Source organism: Netta rufina (genome assembly GCF_964035555.1).
Source record: "Netta rufina genome assembly, chromosome: 12".
NCBI classification, from domain to species: domain Eukaryota; kingdom Metazoa; phylum Chordata; class Aves; order Anseriformes; family Anatidae; genus Netta; species Netta rufina.
Window position 1 is genome coordinate 4,386,227 of NC_140135.1, and position 24,318 is coordinate 4,410,544.

At 40.8% G+C, this 24,318-nt stretch overlaps 1 protein-coding gene across 2 annotated transcripts in view; it reads right to left on the reverse strand.

The window, feature by feature from the left end:
• Nucleotides 1-2,066: 2,066 nt before the first annotated feature.
• Nucleotides 2,067-24,318, reverse strand: part of DCX (doublecortin) — a gene marked incomplete at its 3' end in the record, with an annotated part of 70,412 nt that continues 48,160 nt past the window's right edge. The window contains exons 3-6 of one of the 2 annotated variants that reach the window (XM_084293919.1): nucleotides 18,648-18,750; nucleotides 14,578-14,715; nucleotides 4,230-4,324; nucleotides 2,067-2,123 (exon numbers count right to left, since the gene is read on the reverse strand). In XM_084293919.1, coding sequence (XP_084150045.1) covers nucleotides 2,067-2,123; nucleotides 4,230-4,324; nucleotides 14,578-14,715; nucleotides 18,648-18,750 — 393 coding nt within the window. The remainder of the gene's footprint in view (nucleotides 2,124-4,229; nucleotides 4,325-14,577; nucleotides 14,716-18,647; nucleotides 18,751-24,318) is intronic. The other variant, XM_084293920.1, reaches the window with a different exon arrangement.

The following is a 24,318-nucleotide window of genomic DNA, read 5'->3' on the forward strand; positions in this document are numbered from 1 at the left end:
AATCTAGGAGTGCCAAAGCTCGAATGAAGGCGTCCTGACTACTGCACCTATGCTTGGTCCACAATACCATCCTTTCCCCCACACACTCCAGAGCTTCAACATGAGCCTCTAGCCTTTTGAACTGAAACCAGAATGCTATATACAACAGGTGAAATGTTCATTTAGCAGTCGCATAGTCAGCAAATTACTCAATTCAATGAAGTTATTTGTGGGCACCAACGATTTCTTGTGCAAAACTCTGTGTGTAAATGATCATGCACTAAAACTACAGGGTGCAAATTTGGTGCATAACTCTTACCCCGTGGTAATTCCCGATTCTGTCCTCTCTCAGATGCATCTTTTTTAAGTTGCCTTATATGTATCATCACATATAAAGACACAGCCTGCACAGATTGTTTCATACCAGCAGTGCAAGCAAACAAAATGTGGAGTGGCTTTGGGAACAACCCAGCATTCATATAGCATCAAACATCACAACATTATAATTCATTCTAATCACAAGGGGTTGCAAGAGAATAAGGAGTAGGTGTATACATTGAAACAAAGGCAAATAGAGCAACAAAGAAAGATTTGATTGCACGGACTTCATTTAAGTAAAGTTCTGTAATAATCAGTTTTATCGAAAGCTTATTCCATGAGAAAGAGAGGCAATGCCAGCTAGCCTATGACAAAGCTTCGGCGTAGTAAAAACCACCAGCCCTGCGTGAATAGATGAACTTTGCATTCTGTAGGAGTCATTACTGATTAATAAAAGCGAAAGGTTTCTCTAAATACAATAAGTTTGCTTTTATCAGATAGAAGAGTTTCTTAAAATACGTGTTTTTGAACACCACAAAGTTCTATGTTATATAAGTAGAGAATCTGGCCATAGTTATGAATACTGAAGTGTAAAAAACCAAATACGTAGTCTTAAACATTACAAAAACTATCAAAACATTCAATATTTTGAATTAACTTTTTTTCCCCTACAAGTGTCTGTTTTGGCAGTGATGACAAGTTTTCTAAACTGATTTGTTGTTATTACTGTTCTGCAGTTGTTGGTTGGTTTTTTTTGTACATTTTTCTGAATGTGTTTTTTTAAACAAAACAAAATTACCAGCTTTTATAAAAAAGAAGGAGCTTGAATCCTTACTCCCAAAACACAGATACAAGGTTTTCCTTTATAAAAAGTGTATTGATTTTTTTTGCTATAAAAAGCGACCTATAGGATGTCAGACCTGAAAACAAATTTTCACAGTGTTTTCAGTGTTGGCTGTTCAAAAGGCATTACTGTTATAAACAGAGATAGAGAGATACCATAGGGTAATTATAAAAATTTGTTACCAGCTAATAGTGTCTTTGGACCATATGTGAAAGCTCTTCAGCTCCAGAAACTGTTTTGTTTTGTTTTTATTTTTATTTTTTTGATTAATCATTTAACAAATCCCAGTATTTCAATATCTGAAGAATCACTCTTGCACTAACCTTACTTAGCATCTCATGCAATCATTCCTAAACTCGTCCAAGCTTCTGCTGGCATATTAAGCATCAAAATAATAAGTCATTTCCCTTCCTGCCCTGTAACAATAAAAACAGTACTAGTTAGTATGCAGGTTCTAAAATCAGAGCTGCAAATGAGGAGCAGGTGAGCAAGCAAATGTTGGCAGTTTGGACAGGTAAAGAATAGAATGTGCTTTACTTGAGCTTTCAAATTGGTCAGCAAAAAATTGATTTGCCCCATACCAGGAGGAGCTACTTTACTATCATTAGGAAAATTACATATTTGCAGCAGCAGAAGAAATAATAGAATAAAATGGGAAATACACAGGATCGTTGGCATACTGGCCCAAAATTGCTGGCAATATCCATTTTGCATCCCTATTAGAAGAATGGTATCCCTCTATCTCTATAGACTGGCAAGTGTTGGTTTGTGGCACAGAGGATAAATCACAGAAAAAAAATGACATATAACTGTGTGTCCTTTGTCTGATTTGAAAGCACCAGTCACCTATCTGCTTATTTTGGCAGAAGTACTCTACTGTATCTTAAACATAGCTCGCAATATGGACAATTATCTTCATGTCGCTTTACATGGAATCTCCAAGGGAATCAGAGTCATCCAAAGACAGAGGCAGATACAAGTCCTGTGGGAAGAAAGAAAAAAATGTTAACTCACACAATCGTTTTCCACTTCTGGTCATGCACAAGGAGACAGTCAAGTGGTCCAGCTCTGCGCAGCTGAGGGGACAGTGTGGAATTCTCATGCATTGGTTACTGGATAGTTATCCAGTTAGATCAAGGCAAAAATCAAGGCAGGTTACTTGCACAGTGAAGCAGGTGCACCTTGGTACCAAAAGAAAGATGACTGTTTAATGAAAAGTTTGAGAAGAATTTTTTTTATCGCTTCTGGATCAATGTGCCCATTGCAGTACATGCATGAAAGAACAGAATCTTTCCTTAAACAGGTCTCACTGAACTTAAGTCCACAATAACAAGTCTTACCTTTATTTGACAGCTACCCTTAGGACAAATCTCTAGGAATATCACCTTTTGTGATTTATTCTTTATTTTACACCATTTCTGATTGTTCAGAAGGGTTAAGAACATAATCCCAAGTATATTCATTGGATCAAACACTGAATATAAACCTTTTTCAAGGTCTCTTTCTGGGTAACCATCTTATTCCACTTCTTTGAAGTTTTGCATGGAACTAGGTATACCACCATCCTAAAGACTAAAGCTCTCTTTGGACTTTTTTGAACCTTGACATCACCCCCCCACACACACATCCCCTCCCCCTGCAATAACTGAGCAAAATGAAGCAAAGCACAAATACACAGAAAGGGAATTCACAGCCATCTTGATATAAGACAAGGTAAAATATGACTTCGTGGTGAACTCATTCTAAGCATTTACCATTTGAGCTTTAGGGGAAAAAGAGAAAAGTGATTTCATCATAAGTGGAAAATTGCTCCTGGGAGGAAAACAATGATGCATGAATATTCTGGGAACCTAAAATGCTACATTCATGTTTTCTGATTGGCTTAATTTAGCTCATAGATGGATTGGCTTTGCCCTCAGCAGTCACCATCTATTATAAATGTTCTACGGCCCTCACTGGAAAGATCCTAAGTCAGCCAGCTGAAAACATACATAAAATGTTATAGGTGAGCTTTACTCATCTTTACTAGAAAGCCAATCCTAATCTCCAAAGCCCTGGATGAGACAGTGTTGAGAAAGTATTTTAGGTCCTTGGGTGCTGAAGCAAGGGATGCAGTTTGCAGCACTACTTTCATTGAAATACACACAAGCAATTGCTGAGTGCAGACCATGGGCTTGATTCTGTTCTTGATTATAAATTAATAATAAATTTGAAAGCACTGTGTTAAAATTGGTGCATGTCCTTAGACTTCAAGCTAAGCAGCTGAGACCAGAGTGAAATCCTAGGGGGGGGAAAAAAAAAAAAAAACTGATTTCATCTGGATTAAGCTATGCCTTTGTTAAAGGAAGGGTGAGTGACTACAGCCTCTCCATATGTTGGGAATATTTTAAGGATCTGATTTTCGAGAAGCCAAAAGTCCACCCCAGGCTCTCCCAATGCCATTCAGTCCTATGTCCAAAGTCCTCATGCTAGAGATGTAGTCCAAAGCCCACTGGACTTCTGGGGATTCTTCACATTGACTTCTCTGTGCTTTGTGCCACCATCGTAACAACTGCAGTTCAACTTCTGCTACCACTCCTTGCTTTGAGGTAAACCATAATCCTCAAACAAAATCAGCTCAGCTTGTGCAATCTAGCTCACAGGGGATGGCATGTGGCTAGCTGACTGCAAAACCTCACCACCACCAGAATTTTTTAATTACTCTTCCAGAATTTCAAGGCAATGCTTTTAAAATCATGCTCAGGCTGAGGTACATTCTGATTACGAAAGCAGAAATCCCACTGACCTTCACTTGTACTTAAGTTTACATCCAAATTCCAGTTTTGATATCAAGCAAAGACTGTTCAAAGAGGAGAAAAGCAACACTGTGGCTACTACAGAAATGAGAAAGCCCATGTAAATGTTCAGACTGGACTCATCTTCTTGCTATAGACCAAAGTAACAATCCTTTTAGGTAATGGGCCAAATTCTCCACTATTTCAACTTTAGGAGTTGTGCTTCAAGAGAATATGGACTTTACTTAAATGCATTACACATCTGAGTAGACCAAGGAAGAAACTGATTTAGTAAGGTATAAGAAACGTAATACCTTGTGCTTACGGAGGCTCCCTGGGCTGGTAGGTGTGGAGATCGGGGACTGCTTGGATTTGGGTGTAGACAACTGACTGCTTGAGGTCCCATTTGCTGTCAGAAAATAAGACAGAAGCTAGTAATTACACAAGCAAAAGAAAGATCATTTCTGTCCTTTGGGGAGCTGGAAGATATCCAAACAGTCAATACAGAAATGCTATTGTTTATTTGTGTTAGTCAGGAGAAAAAAAAAATATATATATATGTGAACAGCATGGGTATTCACCTGACCTAAGGCTTTCAACTATTCAGGATACTCAGCTGTAAATGACAGTGAAATACAAAGGAGCAATATTTTACAATACAAATATTCACCAAATTGATCCAAGACATACATCAACAGAAAATCAGAAAGACAATTTCTGTGCTCTCCGACAGTTTAACACAATTGAAACCACATGGTACTTAAGGCATGAGTGGAGACCAGAGGCTGCAGAAATCCTGGATCCAACAGAAGAAACGTTAGAGTCAAATAAACATATTGCAAATTAGATAAACAGCTGCCTGGAATGCCCTGGATGTCGTTAGCTGTGGCTGGGCCTAAATGACCAAAAGAGACCTTCCAAAGCCCTGGGACAAGCAGAGGGTGGTATGTCCCTCTTGCCCTCTCAGAGATCAGAATCTGGCCTTTCTGGTTGCTCTGTTTATTCACTTTGTTTTGAAGAAAACATAGTTACTCTCCGTGTTTCTCGTCATTAAAAACCAGGTCCATTTAAACTAAAGAGCTTTAGGAAGGGTGCTTCTGTGAGGCCTTCACAGACCCAGCTTGTAGTCGAAATGAAGGAGTCCAGGCCTCTGTCAGAGTCATTATGTATTTATTGGATTAAAAAGGAACCTGAGGAAATAGCATACTGTGCAGAAAAGTGAAGGCAAACAAAATGGAATCGGGATAAATTGTTTTCTTCCTGCCATTGATGTCCTTTGAAGAAAGCTAATGTATTTGATAATTTCCAAGTGTCACACTACAGATTTCATACAGACATAGTTACTCCGAGCGAACTTGGTCATTCATGTGCTGTGTACCAACTCCAGGGACACAGAGCCTCACCCTGCTCCTGCCACCAGGGGTTATAAACACACAGCTCCACCAGCACAAGCAGCATTTCTTGCGGGAAGGAAATTCCAACTCATGCTGTCTATGTCAAACTGTATTACCTTCCCCGGTCTCTTCTTTTTGCAATCCAATCAGCAGCAAGCTGGAGGCCTTATCAGCATTAAACTACAACATCCCAGTCAAATGTACAGAAAGTGACATTTCCAAAACCTACTCCAGATGTTAACATATTCAGCACAAGCCACAAAACTAAACCCCAAATATTTTGATTGTCATTTCCTTAAATGGCAGTAATGTTGCCTTCCCTCAGTTAACTATACACGTTCCTACCCCCTTAAAGAAAGTATTTTTACTTGTGTTGATGTTTCACAATGAAAGACAAGCTTATCATGACCCAGGATTGCTGTCCTGCTCTCTAAGTGCCTGCTACCTCTGTGCATCATTACTCTAGCTACAAAGGCACATGAACAGGAAAACGAGGACTTCAGTGTATGGCACTTACACTTTCAATTGTAATAGCTGAATATGCAAATTAGATACTTGCAATTAAGCAAGTATTTGAGTGTCTGGAGGAGACCTAAAAAATGCATAAGTAACAACAGTGTATGCAACTGTATTTTTAAGAGCAAACTCAGGTGTAACTGACAAAGGTATAACTATCAAAAGCAGAGCAGCAAGATATGTACCTGAACCCACCTTGCAGCTTCTTTTCATCTCCACTGCTATGGAAAGAGGATGTGAGGATTTGGAATATCTGTGCTCTGCAGCTGTGCTAGGCTGGGGACGCCTGCCCGGGCTGGGAAAGCAGGGAGCTGCCTCGCAGTGCTGCAGTCCTGCCCCTGGTGGTGCTGGGCCAAGCTGAATTTAATTCTCATGTAAACACGTGAACACATTCCCTTCCTCAGGTCTATGCACACACTGCAGCCAGTGGGGCTAAAATGTGTCTGGCTTTTACATCAGTTGCAGAGTCTGGTCCCAGCCGTGCAGGTATATGATTAACCTCGAGTGCATTACTTTGGGGGACTGCTGCACGGGCACAGTTAAGCATAAGCTCAATTAAACACCTCTAACGCTCAATGGCAGAGTCTGGCTTGGCCTCAGGGCTGCAGGATGCCCCACTCCAGAGCTCAGCCCCAGGCTTCAGACCTAGCTGAAGGCGCGCAGCCTGCTCAGCCCTTCCTCAGAAGTGCTCCATCTTGTACAAACCATTCAGTATTTAAATAAAAATAAATCACTGGAGCCAGGACCAAACAGCTATTTCTTACATGTCATGTGAGCAGTTACATTCCTTCTGTGTTATCTACTGATGAGTAATTCCATATTGGAACTCAGACTTTTTTTTTTTTTCCACTACATCCATGGACTTCCAGCTATAACTTTTGGCTTCATTCAAGTTTTTCTAGTTGCAAAAATATTCATGAGAGACTAAATCTATAATTTGGCTTGTTAGAGCAGCTCAGATTTAACCAATTCTTAGCGAGGTACCTTTGATGTAGAAGGCACTATTGCAAAGAGGCTATTCATTGCAGAAAGCTTTTTTTTTTTTTTTTTTTTTTCCCCCCATTATAAATGCATGTTAACAAGAAAACAGATATTTCCTAAAAGATGGTAAAAGTAATGATTTGTAGATAATTGGGGCATAAAGTGCCTCCCTACCTCCCTGTTCCAACTCAGGCCATTCTTTATTGATTGGAAGAAAAACTAGTTAGAGAAATCCAGCAACTGTTACGCACTGCTCCCTGCTCTGCGACAGGCCACTTTTCACTTTGCGGCAGTTCTACAGAGTGAGCTGCCCTTGAGATTGGTGGGGAAAAACGTAGAGTTCACTATGTGCCATGTAATGAAGGCAATTCAGGAAAAAAAAAACAAGTGACCTTAGGTTTTTTATTTAAAAAAAAAAGTACTAATACAATCTTTATTAGCTGGAATCCATCTCTGTTTTCTAAAACACCTCTTCCTTTATTTCCAGTTATCACTGATCCTGAGGCAGGAAATAATCCTTCCTAAGATGAAGAAAGCCACCTAACTGTACAAAGAACCCAAATATTCCTTCCACAAACAGAAATACCGAGATAACGGCAAACAGTACGCAGCAAAAAGATGTAATTGCTGCAGGGAAGGACAGAAATTCCCTAATACAGCAAGACTTTTAAGTGCTGCAGTAGGGATATTAATATTTTATGTGCACCAATGAAAAGCAGATGTGACATCCAAATCAGAAATCCAACAAGACGGATGTGTATCATTACAGACGCTCACATAGAGTTTTGCAGCAGGAGCAACAATTAAGAAGCCCAGTTTAATTTTCTCTGTCTGCTAATGAAGAATAGTGTTCATAATCAAACTTGCATACACTTCTTTGGAACTCAAATGCAAGGAAATAACAAGAGGCAAAGGGCAGATCCCAGGTGGTGTATAACGCTGTTGCTCCACTGAAATCTGCTGATGACTTACGGTAGCTGAGGGTCCCACATAAGCTTGGCTGTTGGAAACCACTCTTTATAACCATCTTTCATTAGAATTCTTTTTCTTTCTTTCTTTCTTTCTTTCTTTCTTTCTTTCTTTCTTTCTTTCTTTCTTTCTTTCTTTCTTTCTTTCTTTCTTTCTTTCTTTCTTTCTTTCTTTCTTTCTTTTTTCTGTCAGTTTATTGTTTGCATATTGAATGTTACTTATGTCATTGTATTTGCTTTGCAACCTCAATTTGCTTTAAAGCTCCTCTGTGCATACAACACATCCTTTAATTGCATGAACACGTGTTACCTTTTTTCAAAGGATCTGTTCCTCCTTCAGTGCACAAGACAATTTGTACTTGGGAGATAAATAAGGTTTGTCCAGCAAATGAGAGGGATTATGGAGAATATAGCATCATGTCATGTTTGAGGTGGCTATGAGAGATCCAGGTAAACTGAATTCTCTGCCTGCCTCTCCCCAGATATTTTAGCCAAGCTTCTCATATACAATCATTCCCTGAGTGCTGCTCAGGTTTGCTTGGCTGACTCAGTCTCTAGGTCTGGATTTCCAGCAATGACAAAGCACTAAGACCTCTAAATGAGGTTAGTGAGATCCATCTTTAGAGTTCAAATTTCTATCGATGAACAGAACAGGAAAAAGCAGGGCCAAAAGATTACAGTAAGTGCTTCAAATCTGTGGAGATACCTATATCTCTTGCATTTAGGAAAATAAAGCTAACACTGCTTGCTCCATCGGGGTTTCCACAGTTTTGTGGATGACTTCCTAGTGTGGGGAGGACATGCTCCTACACCACAGGAGAGGGGGAAAAAATGCGTGAAATATGTGGATAGTCCAGGTCAGGGTTTGAAGAGACACCAAGAAAATAAGAGAGGTAACAGCCAGAACAAGGAGAGCATAGAACAAACATGGAAATAGCAGCTCATTTACCAAGCACAAGCCATCCTGCCCTCCAGGTCAGAAGAGCCTGCAGAAAACATATTGACTCCACTGTAGCATTTATTCAGGAATGTAAGAATTCAGATTGCACAGGCATCCTTCACTCAGGCACCTCCCAGCTTCCAAGCACTCAGCTCTGCACTGTTGGTACCCCTTTCTCACTGCATTTTGTGAGGGTGATCTGCCCACTGGATGTGTACTGCGGATTGTCAGCCAGCAGAACATAAGTAAGTGTAAGTGCTATAACAAGCTGCTCTATCCTCTGTGCAATCCAAAATACATCTGCTGCCTTTTTAACACATTCATAGATAATGACCCCAGGGAGCTAGATCTGCTGTCACGACAGACTGACATTCTGTATCTGTTTTGCTAATTGCTGCTGCTCTGTGAATATGCTTTTGTCCCTCTATCCAAACCCTCCCATTAGAGGAGTAAGAAATTAAAGTCTTGTAGCAGTGCCTCAGAGCCCTGCTCATAGGGTCCCTAAGCCAAATCAAGGCAAAACTGGGGAAAAGACATCTTCAAATTTCATCTCAAGTACCTGTGGCTCTAGACTGAGGGACTAAGATCATGCTGGATTTTAAACTTTCCTACCACAGCACATGTACGCACAATTAAACTCTTGTTTATTATGTGAGCTACTCTAAGATACATTCAGATTTTTATAACAAAGAAGTAAGGGGAAAAGACATCATTATTTTCACTCCATGTTCCTCACCTGAGATTTAGCTCCGTCTTTCATTTGATTTGACTTCTTGTTGGAGCAGTCTGGTAAAGAAATCCTTAGTCCTAATTCTCCCAAACTTCATGCTGACCTTACCCATTTGAATTTCATGGAACCTGTATGACACCTTAGTCCATCCTCCTAGACAATACCAGATGGCTGCCTCATATACACCATATCTTGGAATTACCATTGGGTTTTCTCAATTACGCCAGCACATAAACCCATCTGTGAGTTGCTGTGGCAGGACACAGAAGCAGGAACACAGACGAGTCTCCTCATGACCAGTCTTTTTCTGTCATGCCAGGAGTAGGAACTGGATGGTTTTCTGCAGGTATAGCTTAGTCTGATTTTTTTTAATTCCCTATGCTATGTCATTTAGCAAAGCTGACTTCATGGAAAGAAACATAGAGGCTGGAAAGGACCACAAAAGCTTTGTAATTCTAATTCTGTGCACTAAATCGCAAGCAGGTGTATTTGGGTCACCCTCAATAGAGATCTGTCTAAATTATTTTGTAAAAGCACCAAGTCTGACAGGGACTCACAAACTCCCTAGGAGACCTGTTCCAGTGAATAAGATCCATATGATGGGAAGGTATTCTAATGCATAATCTATATGCCCCTTATTAAAAATTAAACCAATGTCCTGTCCTGTCCCTGATGAGCACACAAGAAAATTGATCCTTATCCTCTTTTTAATACTTCAAATGCGCTTGGAGAGTATTAAATAGTGCCTACCCGATCGTCCTTTTTTCTGACCTGAATCAGTCCATTTCCCTCAACTTTTCTTCCAAGAGTCGTTTTTGAACCTAAGGGATTTTCTTCTGGATTTTCTCTAGTTTGCCTAGACGTTTCTTAGCATGTTCTGTCCGTACCAGAATGGAGCGATCATTGTGGTGCCTGAAGAAATAGCTGAATCAAAACAGAAATACACTGGCGTTGCTAAGAAGGTGTATATATGGGTTGGGGGTTAACGAGATAAGGAAGAAAGGATTCCCCTTGGGAAAAAAAGGATTGTGGTCTGTTACCATCTGGTTATAGCAAGACACTTCTTCATTTTTCATTCATTCATCCCACCTTCGTTCATTCATTTCAATGACTGCATGGTAAATGAAGAGATAAAAGTTCCATGCCAAGAAAACAGTGTTTAACATGTTTCTGTGGATTACCTGCTTCATTTTTAAAATATTGTTGGAGCTGAAGGGCTCTGGCTGCCTAGGGGGAATTGAGCTTTTCACATCAAGGCCATGACATGTCTAGGCAGGAGGCAAATTGCCTCCGGCAGAAGGTAGCAACTTGACTGGTGAAGTCGAATCACTGCAGCTGGAGCTCATATTCTCCATGCAGCTGTAATTCTGCGCATAGGCTTTCATCCTGATGTGTTTGTGTTTTTTTTTAACAAAATGTTTTGTTTGTGTCTTCTGTTGCTCCATGTTAATCTTTGTTATCTTAGAATGGGATCTTACCACTTACATACTTGGCTGGCTCATTACCAGGATGGCTGTAACAAGACAACGAAAGAAAACATTACAATTGACATCTAGCTGGTGATAAGACCAATTAAATGGCTTAGAAACTTCTTTCTTTTCAATGCTGGATTTCCAAACTTTTACATATATTTCCTTCTGTATTCTTCTATTATTCTGACTCAGGTGGCTCCAGAGACCACTGTCAGGAACAACGTTTTCGGTGCCATCAGGAGAAAGTGAACTCCAGCCAGCAGTACTCTCTGTGTCTCTCACAGAAAGCTGGTTACACCAGGTCCTATGTTTCTCATTGAGACGTAGATCACTAAACCCATAGCCAAAACCAAAAGGAGCAAAGGCTAGCAATGAATGTAGATCATCTGGCACAGAAGGCAGATCCCTACACTTCCAGGCTGACAAATCAGCTTACCTGGGAATCTACAGAGTCTATGATGATGGCTTTCACAGCATAAGGCCACACAGTTGTATTAATTCACCTGCATAATCCTGCAGCATGATTGAACGACTGAGATGAACATGTTAGTGTGCAGGTCAGTGAAGCAGTCTTGATCAGCTGGAGGGTTGACAGTGTCCTGGCTGCTGTGTGCTGTGTGCCTTGCTTCTGGTGGAAGTCTGGAGTATATACTGACATCACTCTGCTGATGGAGATGTCTCTTGTCACTGGAAATCTGAGAGCTGGTAGCTTTTGTTTTAGCAATATTATTTTACAAATGTTTTCAGAATACACTCTTGTTTTCAGAAATAGCCCCAAACAATTAGTCTGAAAGCTTTTTTTTTTTTTTTTAATGATTCCATCTGCTTTGTATACACATTGGTATTACTCTATTGGAGAATGCATTGGTAAAGAAGGCTTGATCAGCTCAAATGAGAGAGTTAGTGGAGGAGACTGGAATAAAACACAAGTCCCCAAATACCCCAGCCTGTGTGGAGGATAGCTGCTGCTATTTGGGCACAAAGCATTTCCACAGCTTTAAAGGAGAAGTGTTTTATTGATGTTGACACACAAAGTGGAGTGAGAAACAGTGAGTGGTGGGGGAAATATATGGAATGTTGTCATGCTGTCAATGTTACATCCCCAGAATTAGCAACACTACCAGGCTGTGCTGAAGCAGGCTTTTTCTGTTCCCCCTGTGCTGTAACAGCGATGTAGTACTTTTGTCTGCTATCTACTGGCATCAGAGCTGTTGCCAAGGAGTGAGGAACAGCTGTGCATGCACAATCTGCCCTAAGCCTTAGCTGCCTGTGTGGGCACCACACGTGCACTGGCAAATGCTACTGACCACTGTCCAGATGTAAATTCACTGCATTCTCTTTTTTGCTGCTGATAAATTATGCACCATTTTCCCAGCTGTTGTCATGGGAAAATGGAGTAAGAAATGAAAGAAAGTAACATCCTGTAAGTGTAGTGTGTTCGTAATAAGAAAGGTTCAGAATTCTTTCACACAAGCGGTTAGGAGACTCACCTCAGAACCTGAATTAAAATCAAGAGATTTCTCAAAGGTGGAAAAAAGGATCAAAAATACTACATGGAAAAGAACTGAAAAGAATAAAATCTAATAACATAGAATCAAAGAAACTCCAAGATCTGAAATGACAACCACAACAGAGTGAAAGGCAGCAAAGACAAAAGGTACAACTAGGTAGGAGATCAAGCATACTGGAGAAATACTTAACGTACTTGAAACAAAACGGCTTTTAAAACAAAACTATTTTCACAGAAGAAATAGGTGAGAATTCTGAAAAAAAAAATGGGTCAGATCATCTTTTATTAATCAGGCTTCATTCAGCATTCCCTGCCTTTCTCAAGGTGATAACTTCAAAATCCAGACAAGCCTGTTGATTGTTTATGTAAATATTGACTCTCAGGTGATGTGTAGACACACTTTCTTTATTAGAAATTCAAGGGACAAGAAGACAAGATGGTGATATTCTTTTTTTTCTCTGTCCTGAGAAAACAACCGTCTTTGATTAACTTTCCAGCGCTAAGAGTTTGGTCATTTTCTATTCTCATTAAACAGGACAGGCTGCTACTTCTCCTGTATGGACATCGAGGAAAGTACGAAAGACCTTTGTCTACATGGATTTAAGAAACTTGATTTGTCCTTCATTACAAGCCTTAACTCCAGGAGCTGGCTATTGTTTGACATTTTAATCTCCCTCTGAAAGGCTCAACTGTGTTCATCAGACTTCATCAGATGACTCACTGTTTTGTTCTCATGAGTCATTCAATCAGTTAAAATCAAGAACACAATAGTTGCCATTTCACATTAGACTGCATGCTCATGCAACAAAATCTAGTTCTGGTGGCAATTAGCACCTGATACTTATGGAGTTTAAATGATGTCTCAGAACTCATGCATGGCCTGACTCCTAGGTCACTGAATAGGAGATTGTTTGGTTTTGTTTTTAATCAACAGCAGATTTTCAAACCCATTTTCAATACACCTACACAACTCCACCATGCATTTGGTATTGTAAAAGCTTTTTAGATTAAGCAAGCCTGAGTTTAAGAACAGTGCGTACTGGAAAATTGAAGGAAAACTCTGAATGCAGAATCACCTTATAAATAAGTAATTATTTAAACCAAAGTCTTGGCATGTGCCAACCAATTTCACATTGTCTTTTTAAGTAGCTGAAGAACATCCAGAGACCCTAAACAAATTAACTGCTTCATGGCGAAAAGCCTTCTGAATACCATTAGGAGAATTTTAAATCTAGTAATCCAATATCTACTGATGGTCAATTGTTGAATGGTGTTCACATAGAAAATACAATGTGACACCATTAAGGTGAAAAGCAGTTTCTGCTTTATATCACCTGTGTTAATACTGTGGGTCACTTGAATTCAATCTATGAAGCTTTCCTGGAATCCTGAAATGCTTAATTGGTGATTTGGCCATTTTAATGAAAGGCCGTGTCTGCCTCTCTTTTGGAAAAAGTAGCAGGACAGATGATAAACCTAGAGACCCAATCTCTCCATTGTATGACTGTAAAAACCACCAATTACAAGAGGTGTGATATTCAGCCAGGCCTTTAATTTATAGTCTCTGCAGCTCTCCATGTGTGCTGCACTGCCAATCCAGTTGCTACTGAAGAGGGAGGGAGGCATTTCAAATGGTGAATGCAGCTGCAGCAAATCAGGATTGTCATTTTGCTTCTCTGTTCTACTGAATGAATGTCTCTATCACAACAATAAGCCCACCACCAGTTCTCTAGCTGGTAGGTCACTGGTCTTCTTTAAATAGTGATTAAAAGGGGACACTTCTGACTTGTACAATAATTACCATTTGCATTGCACAAGAAGTTATTCCAACTCAGTCTGTACCTAAAGCAAACATACAGGAACATTGTGGGCCTTGATTTCCTGCCTGCAAATAGGAAACACTTGTTTTTAAAGATTTTTTAGAGCAAGAGGCTGTGAGACTGTGGCTGGTGCCATCCCAAAGCCATGATTACACTTATCTGACAGGGAATTCCTCTCCAGTATTTATTTAGTGACCCTGTAAGCTAGCACCAGCTTCTTGTGCCAAAGTCTCAAATGCAAACACCAATGGTCAGCATATCCAAAGACACACACTGCATGTTTTCCTCCTGAGCAGATTTAATATTCAGACACCAGAAAACAATCACTCACCATCTTGATGGTTACCTGAATCAGCTGGAGACTTGCTGCGGCGCATAGGAGCTGGACTCTTTGCTGAGCTCTTCTGAGGGGTGGGAGATGACTTACTGCCCGTGGCGGTCGCCGGGCTCCCTTTCATCACCCGGCACTCTGAGGAAACAAACAGCAACCATGGTCATGTCCCTACCTAATCTCACTGTCTATGGACACTAGGCGTGAAACACCCATGGGTGCCTTAGGGACTTTTGTCTCCAAAGACCTGTAAAAACCTCAACACCAAGGGAAAAACTGGCATTTCCACATTTTCTTCAGGACAGAAAGGTGACATTTTAGGGGGAGAGCTAAGGGAACAGCTTTGCTCCTCTAGAGGAGTTGCTGAGACTGTACATCTAGGTCAGGCTGTTCTCCCTGGCAGGGCCCATCGTTCTACCTGGGTTCTATCAAGGATTTTCTGCCCTTCCCCTTGCCTTGGAGCCCACCAATTAGTAAGCACAGTGAAAACAGTCAGCACCTATAAGGGAAGCATATATCCCGTGAAGACCTAGTGGTAGTAATGATGAGTGCCATTTACGCAGGTGTAGGAAGCCAGCAAATAGCTCGTGGCATGACTTAAATACCTCCAAGTTGTGCCTGGGACACCTGCCCCAAGAGGCATTCACTCAGCCTGAACCAACCTCTTTCTGTGTTTCAACAAGCTGCAACTTTACAGATGCAGAAAGCAAAGATGACAAACTGGTTCTAAAGAACATGTCCTCTGTCCTGGCCAGTCATCCCTTTCTGAAAGGTTTACATAAAGAAATCTAGTAGATTTATGTGCTTAAAGATAAGAGCAGATGAGACTGTGTTTTCTAAACTAAATGCTGACAAACTCACATGTGTCCCAGGAATTCAGGCATGTCAGATCTTCAAAACCAAGATTTATTTACATAGAGAGTTCATAGAAAAAGAACGTTGCCATCCTTGAAGCTAACTTTACTCAGTTAGGATGGTGGCAGTAAAAAGGGAATTCCCTTTTTTATCAAACGCTAACTGGTCTCACCTAACCTCCTACAACAGATTGTCCTCACCAGGCGGTGAAAAAGAGTGTTTGTTTTTTTTTACAGGTGAATTAGATGTTCCACATACACGCAGGTTTTCATTGGGCAGTTCAGCTCAGCATGCATGGGCTGGACTGAGAATTCCCCGGACTGCATTCCCTGATGGGAATGAACAAACGCAGTACAAGGCGGATCAGTAATTGGTCAACCAAAAACAAGTTGTCTGACCTAAATGTATGTGCTATTTACTTATATATCAGAATATCTATGAACATGTAATTGCCCTAAATTTTTCTCCAGGCCTTCCTCATTTTCAGACAGTCAAAAGCCAGTCTCTTTTTCTTCCAGACGGTTTGTGGGAGAGTTTGCTGTTGGGTCATGCAGTACAAGAATGTGAGGAGATGATTCCTTGTGCTCCAGAGATATTGCATGGTGATAATTAAATCTACAATAAGTTTATTCTCTCTCCTACTAAATAGAATTTGTAAACTGTAAGTCAGGTTAAAAATAGGTGTGTTTTGTTTTGTTTTTGTTTTCTCCCCTGAAGTACCCGACTTCTTAAAGATGATGCTACAGAAAGGCTTCTAGGGCTTCAGACAGATATATCACGATTTTTTAAACATGTATAGGAGAAATGATGGTGGGAGAAGTTGACTATTTCTCCTTGGTACTAAATAATCATGTCTGATGAGGCACTGTGAGATAGCCACTCAGGAGAGTGTGCAAATTACTGTTCCTGGTATTAATCAGCCAGACCAAAACATGGGAAAAAATCATCTTCGGGCACTCGAGAAGTAATATTTTTTATGGCTCTTACACATAGCTGTGTAACAAAAACAATGCAACATTTGGATCTCAGAGAGCAATTCTTTTGCCCAGACCAAGGCAGCAAATGCTATGTGAGGTGCCTCACAGGGGTAGAGTGAGTCTCCAGGTGCCCCTGTGTGGTATCTGTAAGTCAGGTACAGGTTCTCAGAAACCAAGGGAGTTTAAAAGGGTGTGAAACATCAGTTTTTAGTCACCTGAATTACTCCGTAAATATAAAGCTAAAAAGGGAAAATACTTTATGTTGCCTCCTTCCAAGAGAGAATCCAGATTTATTTTCTCCCCAAAGGAGTAATTCAAAGAAACTCAGCTTTGCATTTTCCAGCACAGAAAAGCTGACGGAGGGATTTCTCCAGCTCAGCCATTGGCAAGTGCCAGTACACCAAAGGCAATTACTGGGCATTTGTACATCTTGAAACAAGGTAGTAAATGTGGGGATCTGATTGTGCTGACATCAGTATAAACAGGTCTCTTAACATCATGGGGGTGAGATTTCAGTGTGCTGATACTGAAACCAGCGGGTATGAATGAAACAGAGCAACAACATCTGGAAGGTGCTCAGCAAAAGGGATTATAGGGCAGAAGCTGTGGTGGCCAGTCAGGAGGAAAAAGATGACATAATCTGCTGTTATGGTATTTCTCGTTTTGTTTCCTGATGTGCTGCCAGAGTGAACATAAAAGCCAGCAATCCAAGTGCTTGTCATCCAAACAGGCAAGAAAAAGTACCCGTGACAGAGGAAATTTTAATAAGTGACATTCATCTCTAAGACCTCGGCTTCTCCTTGCAGCATCTGACTCATAACAAGGAACGATGATGAGCGGATAATGGGAAAACGCTGCTGGCTAATGGCTCCTCATCTGTTCCTTGAGAGGTGCAGGGCACCCCCACCCCCCTGAAAATAAAACGGAGAGCTGCAGTTGCTCAGTGCCAGCCCAACAGCAAACTTGGCTTATTTTTATTAGAGAAATCCAAGCTGGAAAAATTAGCAGAAACCAGGAGTGTAGGCAGAGAGCTGGGCTTTCCATCAAGTTGTTCTGCTAGGACTGCATGCAATCTGTTTTACAGTGCGGGACTCCCCATGGAGCTGACTCAAATGCAGAGCGTTAAAATAAAATATGAAGCTCACATTACAGATCACTCCTCCAGCCTGACACAGCTCTCTGTCTGCAAAGTTTCAGTTGAAGCTTGGAAGCACTGAAATACCCAAGACCACCAAATGGGTTCATCTGGACTACACGGGTGAGAAGTACCAGTGTCAAATAAAATCGGTCTTGCTAAGAAGTCATAAAAATGTGGTGTTTGACCATTAGAAGCTGCTTTACCCCCTGGTATACAGCAAGAGTTCTCTTTGGTCTTCGGTGCTGAGCCAGTTTGTAGCATACAAGATAGCATGTAGGTCCTGCTCCCTACACAGGATACCTACAAGCTTTCAGAAATAAGTCTGAATGTTTGGAGACCACATTTTCTTCTAGTTTAAATAGTCAAAGCTGCATTTGTTGACTTGCTGCACTCACTGGCACCAGCTGACACCCTGTGCTGTTGGTATATACAGTTGCCAGGTAGGGTAGGTGGTAACTCCTACAAGCAAGCTCTGTATATTCTGTGAAATCAAAAATTTAATGGTTTAATTCATCACAGAGTCTCACATTATTACAGATTTGTGGTTACAATCATAACAGGGACAAATAACGGTGCCGTCCCGGTCCCATCTAACAAGGGAATTACTGCTCTGCTTTTTGAATCAGCAGAAGAAAGAAGTAGAGGGAGTGATTTTTCTTTTTAACTGTGCTTGTTCTCATTTTTAATATTCACAAGCACACCTAAGGACAAGATCGACAAACAGTGGGTATGTGTTTCAAATAGAAAAGTAGAGACTATTCTTCTACTGTTTAGGTCTCAAGAAAAATATTTTCATCTGATTGCAACTGGATAAAGTTTAAAGGATATACAAGACCAGACTTTGCAATAAATATCAAAGTAATGGTACAGTGTAGCAGTCCACCTACTTTGACATGGAGTATCTCAGTCAATGTTTGCCTAATTAAAATATCCACTGACTGTATTAGTATCACGAAAGGATGTTGAATACCATGTACTTGGCCTTAAAGAACAGAACAAAAGCATGCAGCATTATTATCTGTTACAAGCAACCGAATGGTAATCAAATAAATTGTAATCAAATAAAAACAGACTGGAGAGTAGTGTGTGTTTAATGTTACCGCTTTCATCCAGAGAAAAGTCATCCTGTGCATAGCGGAATTTTTCTGGACCACAGGCGATAAACACATCATCATCCCCAAAGAAATCGTGGAGACAGGTCACCTACAGAGAGAGCAAAGTCATTCATTTTATTTTTAATTGGCAACATTCTGATGTGGCTCAGCTTTAATTTAAACAGGAGGGCGCTGCCTTTCCGCTGTTTCCCCATGCTAATGCGCTCCTTGGTGCACAGCACAGCTTCTCTGGGCAAGTCAAGCAGAACAGTGTAATTAAAAAAAAAAAAAGTAGAAGAAGAAGGAAAAGGATCCCAAATACCCTGCAAAATCCAATGAAGTATGGCATTTCCAATCCTTTCAGGAGCTGACAGGCTACGTTAATCATCCTAGTGAATGGTCCAGGCATTCCTGAGCTACTTCTACAATAAGAAGCAGGGGTGACCCCTCACAGGGTTGGTAGGCGAGGCTGTGACACCACTGCCTATGCTGATGAGTCTCTTAATACCAACACAGCCAAAAACTCAAGGTCTGCCAAGAAGAGAACGAGTGGTTGGGCACGCTACAGAAGATGTCTCCAACACCATTAGCGCTTCAAGCAGGTAGTTTGAACCTGCAGATAGTTATGGAGCTGGTCAGGAGACCTTAATAACACCTGTCTTCCCCTCCTCTCCCACATCCCTCTACCACTTGTGTGCTGCTTGGCCTGAAAAGCTGGGAGCACAGTTGTGCCCTGTTTGAGTCAGCCAGGACAGTACTGCTGGTGGCTGTTCAACATCCATTTTTCTAGGTGCTGCTCTGTGAATGAGCAATTCAGATATTTACACAGTTACAGTCATGGTAATTCGCACAATTGCCAGTGAAATAATGGATGCAATTACACAACAGCAGCAAGATAACTATGCTAATGGTAATGCCACTGGAGCCAGCGGTTATGACACATTAACTCATGTTAATGATATTGTGTAATCTCCAGTACTGAAAGTTAATTCAAGTCATCTCCATGCAAGGAGATGCTCTTTGCAGAGACCCTTTAACAGCCAGACTTGTCATCGGCATCTTGCAGAAATCTGATCAGGCTCCTGGCAAGCTGACAGGTGCTCTTCCATCTTCACAGACTGCTTTGAAAACTCATAAAGTGCAAAGTAACGCTTATTTTCAAGAGGGGGAAAAACACTACTGAGACAATGTTGGAAAGTCCAACCACAAGACCTTAATGTTCAAGAGGCAAGTGTGTTCAGTCCTGAAACTGCCTCCGCAGGCTGGAGAGACACCTAAGTACCTCTACCCAGTTGACAGGCCAGAGCTTCAGCCTGAGATCCTGATTAAGCACTGTGGCAGGAGGTAGAAAAAATGCTCATCCAGCAGCACACCAACCTGGGGCATCTCCAGCATCGGCCAGCCAGGTGCAGCCCACCAGCAGCACATCTGTACACCTTGGTGAGCCCAACAGTGTGGGCACAGACCTACTGCCAAGGGGTGAAGTTTAAAAACAAAGAGTTCAGCTTTTTCACAAGGCCATTCCAAGTGCCTGCAAGATTGGCACCAACATTTATAACGGAGATATCAGCCTGACAGCTGAAGCCCAGTGCTTTGGGATGTCTGCCCACTGGGGTCTTTACAGAGGATGCTTTGCAAGGGACTGGAGTGAGCACTGGAGAAACTTACTGCAGACAGGGCGAATTTTCGTATCTACTGATCAGTTTGTGCCGGACTGTGAAAAGTTAATTTCAAGCTCTAAAAAATAAAATATAAAGAAGGTTTTTGGCTATCCTAAAAATCTCAGTATTTCACACTGGTTAATATAATGTATAATTAAAGCACTGCCTAAGAGTGCAGGCTCTGTTTACAATGCCAAACATGAGGGAAAAAACCTCCTTTTCTCATCAGTGTGACTTTCAGAATGGAGCAAGATGAAATCTGCTGTGGCATTGGTTAAAGATAGAATATTCTTTACAGACTTCAGTGAATACCAATTTCTATTTGCTTAAAATTAGGCTGAAAATAGTTAACACATTACCTATTGAGAATTTTCCCACAGAAAAGATGACATTTCAAACCAGCATTTGTTATTACAGTCCTCCCCAAGGGTGTATGGCACTGATTCATTTGCAAATAAGTGGCTTTGGCTCAATACACGAGTTCCCATCTGCCTGCTAAGTGCTATACCTATGCCATGGAAAAGACTCGTGGGTTGCTTGGCTCACCCTTCAGTATGGAAAACTGCTGTACACTTAAACTTCATGCAAAGCTGGATCACAGCAGAAAGGTTCAGCAAGTTCACAGCCTTTTAGACAAAATCAGAAAGAATCCAGAGGCGCTTTCACCATCTGCAGGTCACAAGTGTGTATTTTGTCCTTGGGCTCCCCATGATCACCACAAGCAAAAAGGAAATCCAGGCAACCAAGGAAACCTTCAGATCAAGGGTCCAAATGCGATGGAAAGCTACCAGCATGCACAAGGACAGGGACCTGATTACGTGTCAAGCAGACTTCACTTTGTTTCATTCTTGTCCTTTTAGGCTAGTAAATGAACTAGATAACTTATTTGTTGTGCTCCTAATATTCAGGAAACAATAACTTCTGTATTCGTTTCACATTTCATTTCACTTCTCTTTCATTTTCTGACATAATTTTCACTATTAAGAACTCACCATAATATGGTGGAAAAGACAGCCACAAACTAACCCTATTCTCATCAAACAATGGAAACATTGCAAAATTCAGAAAATAACGTCCCTTCATGCAGTTCTAAGATAGCCACATTGCTTCTGTTCACCGTGTGTGGTATTTCCCATTTACCTTTTGATTAGCAAACTTAAATCCCTGACCAATACTGTATGTCCCTGCAGCATGCTCCATACACATCACTGTCTACACAAAGCTGCTGGAACAAAATTTGTTCATGCAAATATGCAACTTAAGTGCTGGATGATCTTACTGCAGCAGAGCCAGCTTGCCTCAGTGTGCATAGAAAAAGAAAAAACATTTGGAGAAAGCCCTAGATACATTTCCCTGAGGGACATTAAGCTGGGAAAAAGGGACTGCGAGCTGCTCTGCTGGGACAACCCATTGGAAACTTCATTAGCCAGCATGGACCACTTCTTGTCCTGAACTTCTGCCTTGCATTACCTGGCTCAGGGATTTTTAGTGACTCCAGAATAACCCTAAAAATCTTCTGATCTCTATTCTTCAAAAGTATTTTTTCAGGGAAAAAAAAAAAAAAAAGTATAAAAATGAATACTACAAGTCTCTCCCCAGGCTGTCAGGACCATTTTACAAGTACATTTTCTGCTTTAGTTTACCCTAATCAACTGTTCTAATTATATCCAATAATTAGCCTGGAACACCATGAAAACCCTGGAAAAATTTATCCCAGTGGACAAGCTAAAAATCATTGTTTTTATACGCTGCATCTTGCTCTTAGCTATGAATTCATTAAAACAGGACAGGAAAATGGTAGCAGCCTGCTAGTGCAAAGACCTGTGCTGCTACCTGGAAATGAGGATTTTGTTGGTGACTGTTACCTTGCACAATTAGCAATGGCATTGGAAACCATGAAATTACTAAGATTTTGGGTTTGGTTTTACATTTTAAAAAAAATCTATGCACTTTATTATTATTATTTACAATGGAGAATTAAACTTGTCTGTATAGTTACAGTAGATAGAAGGCATTGGTTTCCAAGCTGAATGTCCATGCCTTTGTTTAAAGGAGGAATTTTAATTTGCAATTCAGGATTAAAAAGATAATATTGACATAAAACGGATCATATTGCATTAAATGTTTTCTCTCCATTTCCTGCAGCTTAAGCAACGCCAATAAAGAAAGCTAAATCTTCACACTCCAGTAGATGAGGCACAAATTTATTTCTTAGAAAGTAATTATTTCTAATACATTTGATGGTAAATTTTTTCTTTGTGTCAAGTTTTGATTTTTTTTTAGATTTTATAGTATATATAAGGGAAGAAATAGAAGTTGGCAGAGATTAATAGATTTAAGGGAACACAAGACTACTTGTAATTCCTTGCGTTTTCACCAAGTATAGTTTCTTTCCTTGTTAGATGAAATCCTCTGCTTATATTAGAGAAACCTTCCCTGAGCAGACAATGTAGCTAGGATTTCCAGGAGGGAATTTCTGCAGTGACACTCCATTACTGTCTGCTGCAGCAATTTTAATTGCAGAAAGGAAAGGTATGGCCTTCTGAGGGATGCTGAGCCTTCTAATTCCTTTTACCACAGTAGCTGTAGAACTATTTATCAGGATTTTGACAAAATGGAGCTTGCCTCAAACATCTCCCTGGATGTGAGCTCATGGTTTGCTTTTATGTCTTTGATGCTGTAGGTATTCGGAGTTCACCTGGAAAAGGAGCAGTAAATATGCAGGGTATGTGTGCACAGCTGAGAATAACCAGCTATTTCTACCATCCTCCAGGAGGCAGCAGAAGTATTTCAAAATTATCATTCAGAAACGAATGAAATAGCTAAAAACAATTAGGAAACAATGATCTGAAGGCTTAAAACCTTAGTCTGAGTCACCTACCAGTGCAAAAACTCCTGTGCTTTATAAGGGTGTTATGAGGACCTTTTGTTCCCATTCTTAATCTGCAGAATGACCGAGTTTGCTGTGTCTGCATGGCTAATGGGTTGCCCACACTGTCACTCCTACCACCAGTATGAAGATTGTCACAGCAGTAGCAGGCTCCAGCCACATTTTGGTTGCTTTCACTGCTGGATCAAGCTTTGCAGCTTCTGTGGCTGGCTCTTTAGTAGGAGGCTTCTGGTAGCCTGGATTGGCCACCAGCATTTGCCAAGAATAACACAGGGCATGTGTCTGAAGAGGAGGACATCACCAGGAGGGTTAACTTCACTGTCTTTTTCACCTTTCTGAGAAATGTCTTCATATTATCAGAGGTTTCTATTTTTAGCCGACAGAGCCAGGTGAGGCTGCATGATAAATGGTCAGACACTGTAGCCAGTGATTATTCACAGCAGTGATTTATGTCCATAATCCTGCTCCCAGATTTTCCATCTCTTCCTTACATCACAGAATGAGCAAAGACCTCTGCTTAAATGGCCAGCAGAGATCTGGAAAGGAGATTTGGAATAATCACCACAGGTCTGACCCGTGGGCTGAACGTCTTCTGTCTCCAGGATTTTTATCTTTAACTATTTGATTCTGCATAAGTCTTAGGGTAAGTGAGGGCCAGGGCAAGACTTCTACCTCTGATCCTCTCCCTTGGTCATAAAAACTCGGTTAACTCTTCTCTCTGTAATAACCCTCCTGTTTAAGGATTTAGATAGCAAAACAGAACGTACATAGGCAAGCTGAAACTGTTCCCTAATAGTTATGCTCAAAGAGCAGAGATGTCTATTTGCTTTCTTTGGATCATCATGATACTTCAGCTTAGAAGCCTCCAGAGTTCAGAACAGGGTAAAAATTGCCTTCAGAAAGAGTTCCCTTTAATACCAGAAAGACCACAGAAGACAATCTGCATGCCATGCACTCAAAGCCTATCAAAAGCAGAACGGAGAGAAGACCTACTTTTCTTTTCTGAGGTGCTATGGTAAATGCTATAAGATTGAACACACCTGACCACCTGTCAGCTGAAGGCAATGTATTTTAGATGCTTGCTAATGGCCTTTCTCTTTCAACACTCAAGTGCCAGATGGAGCTG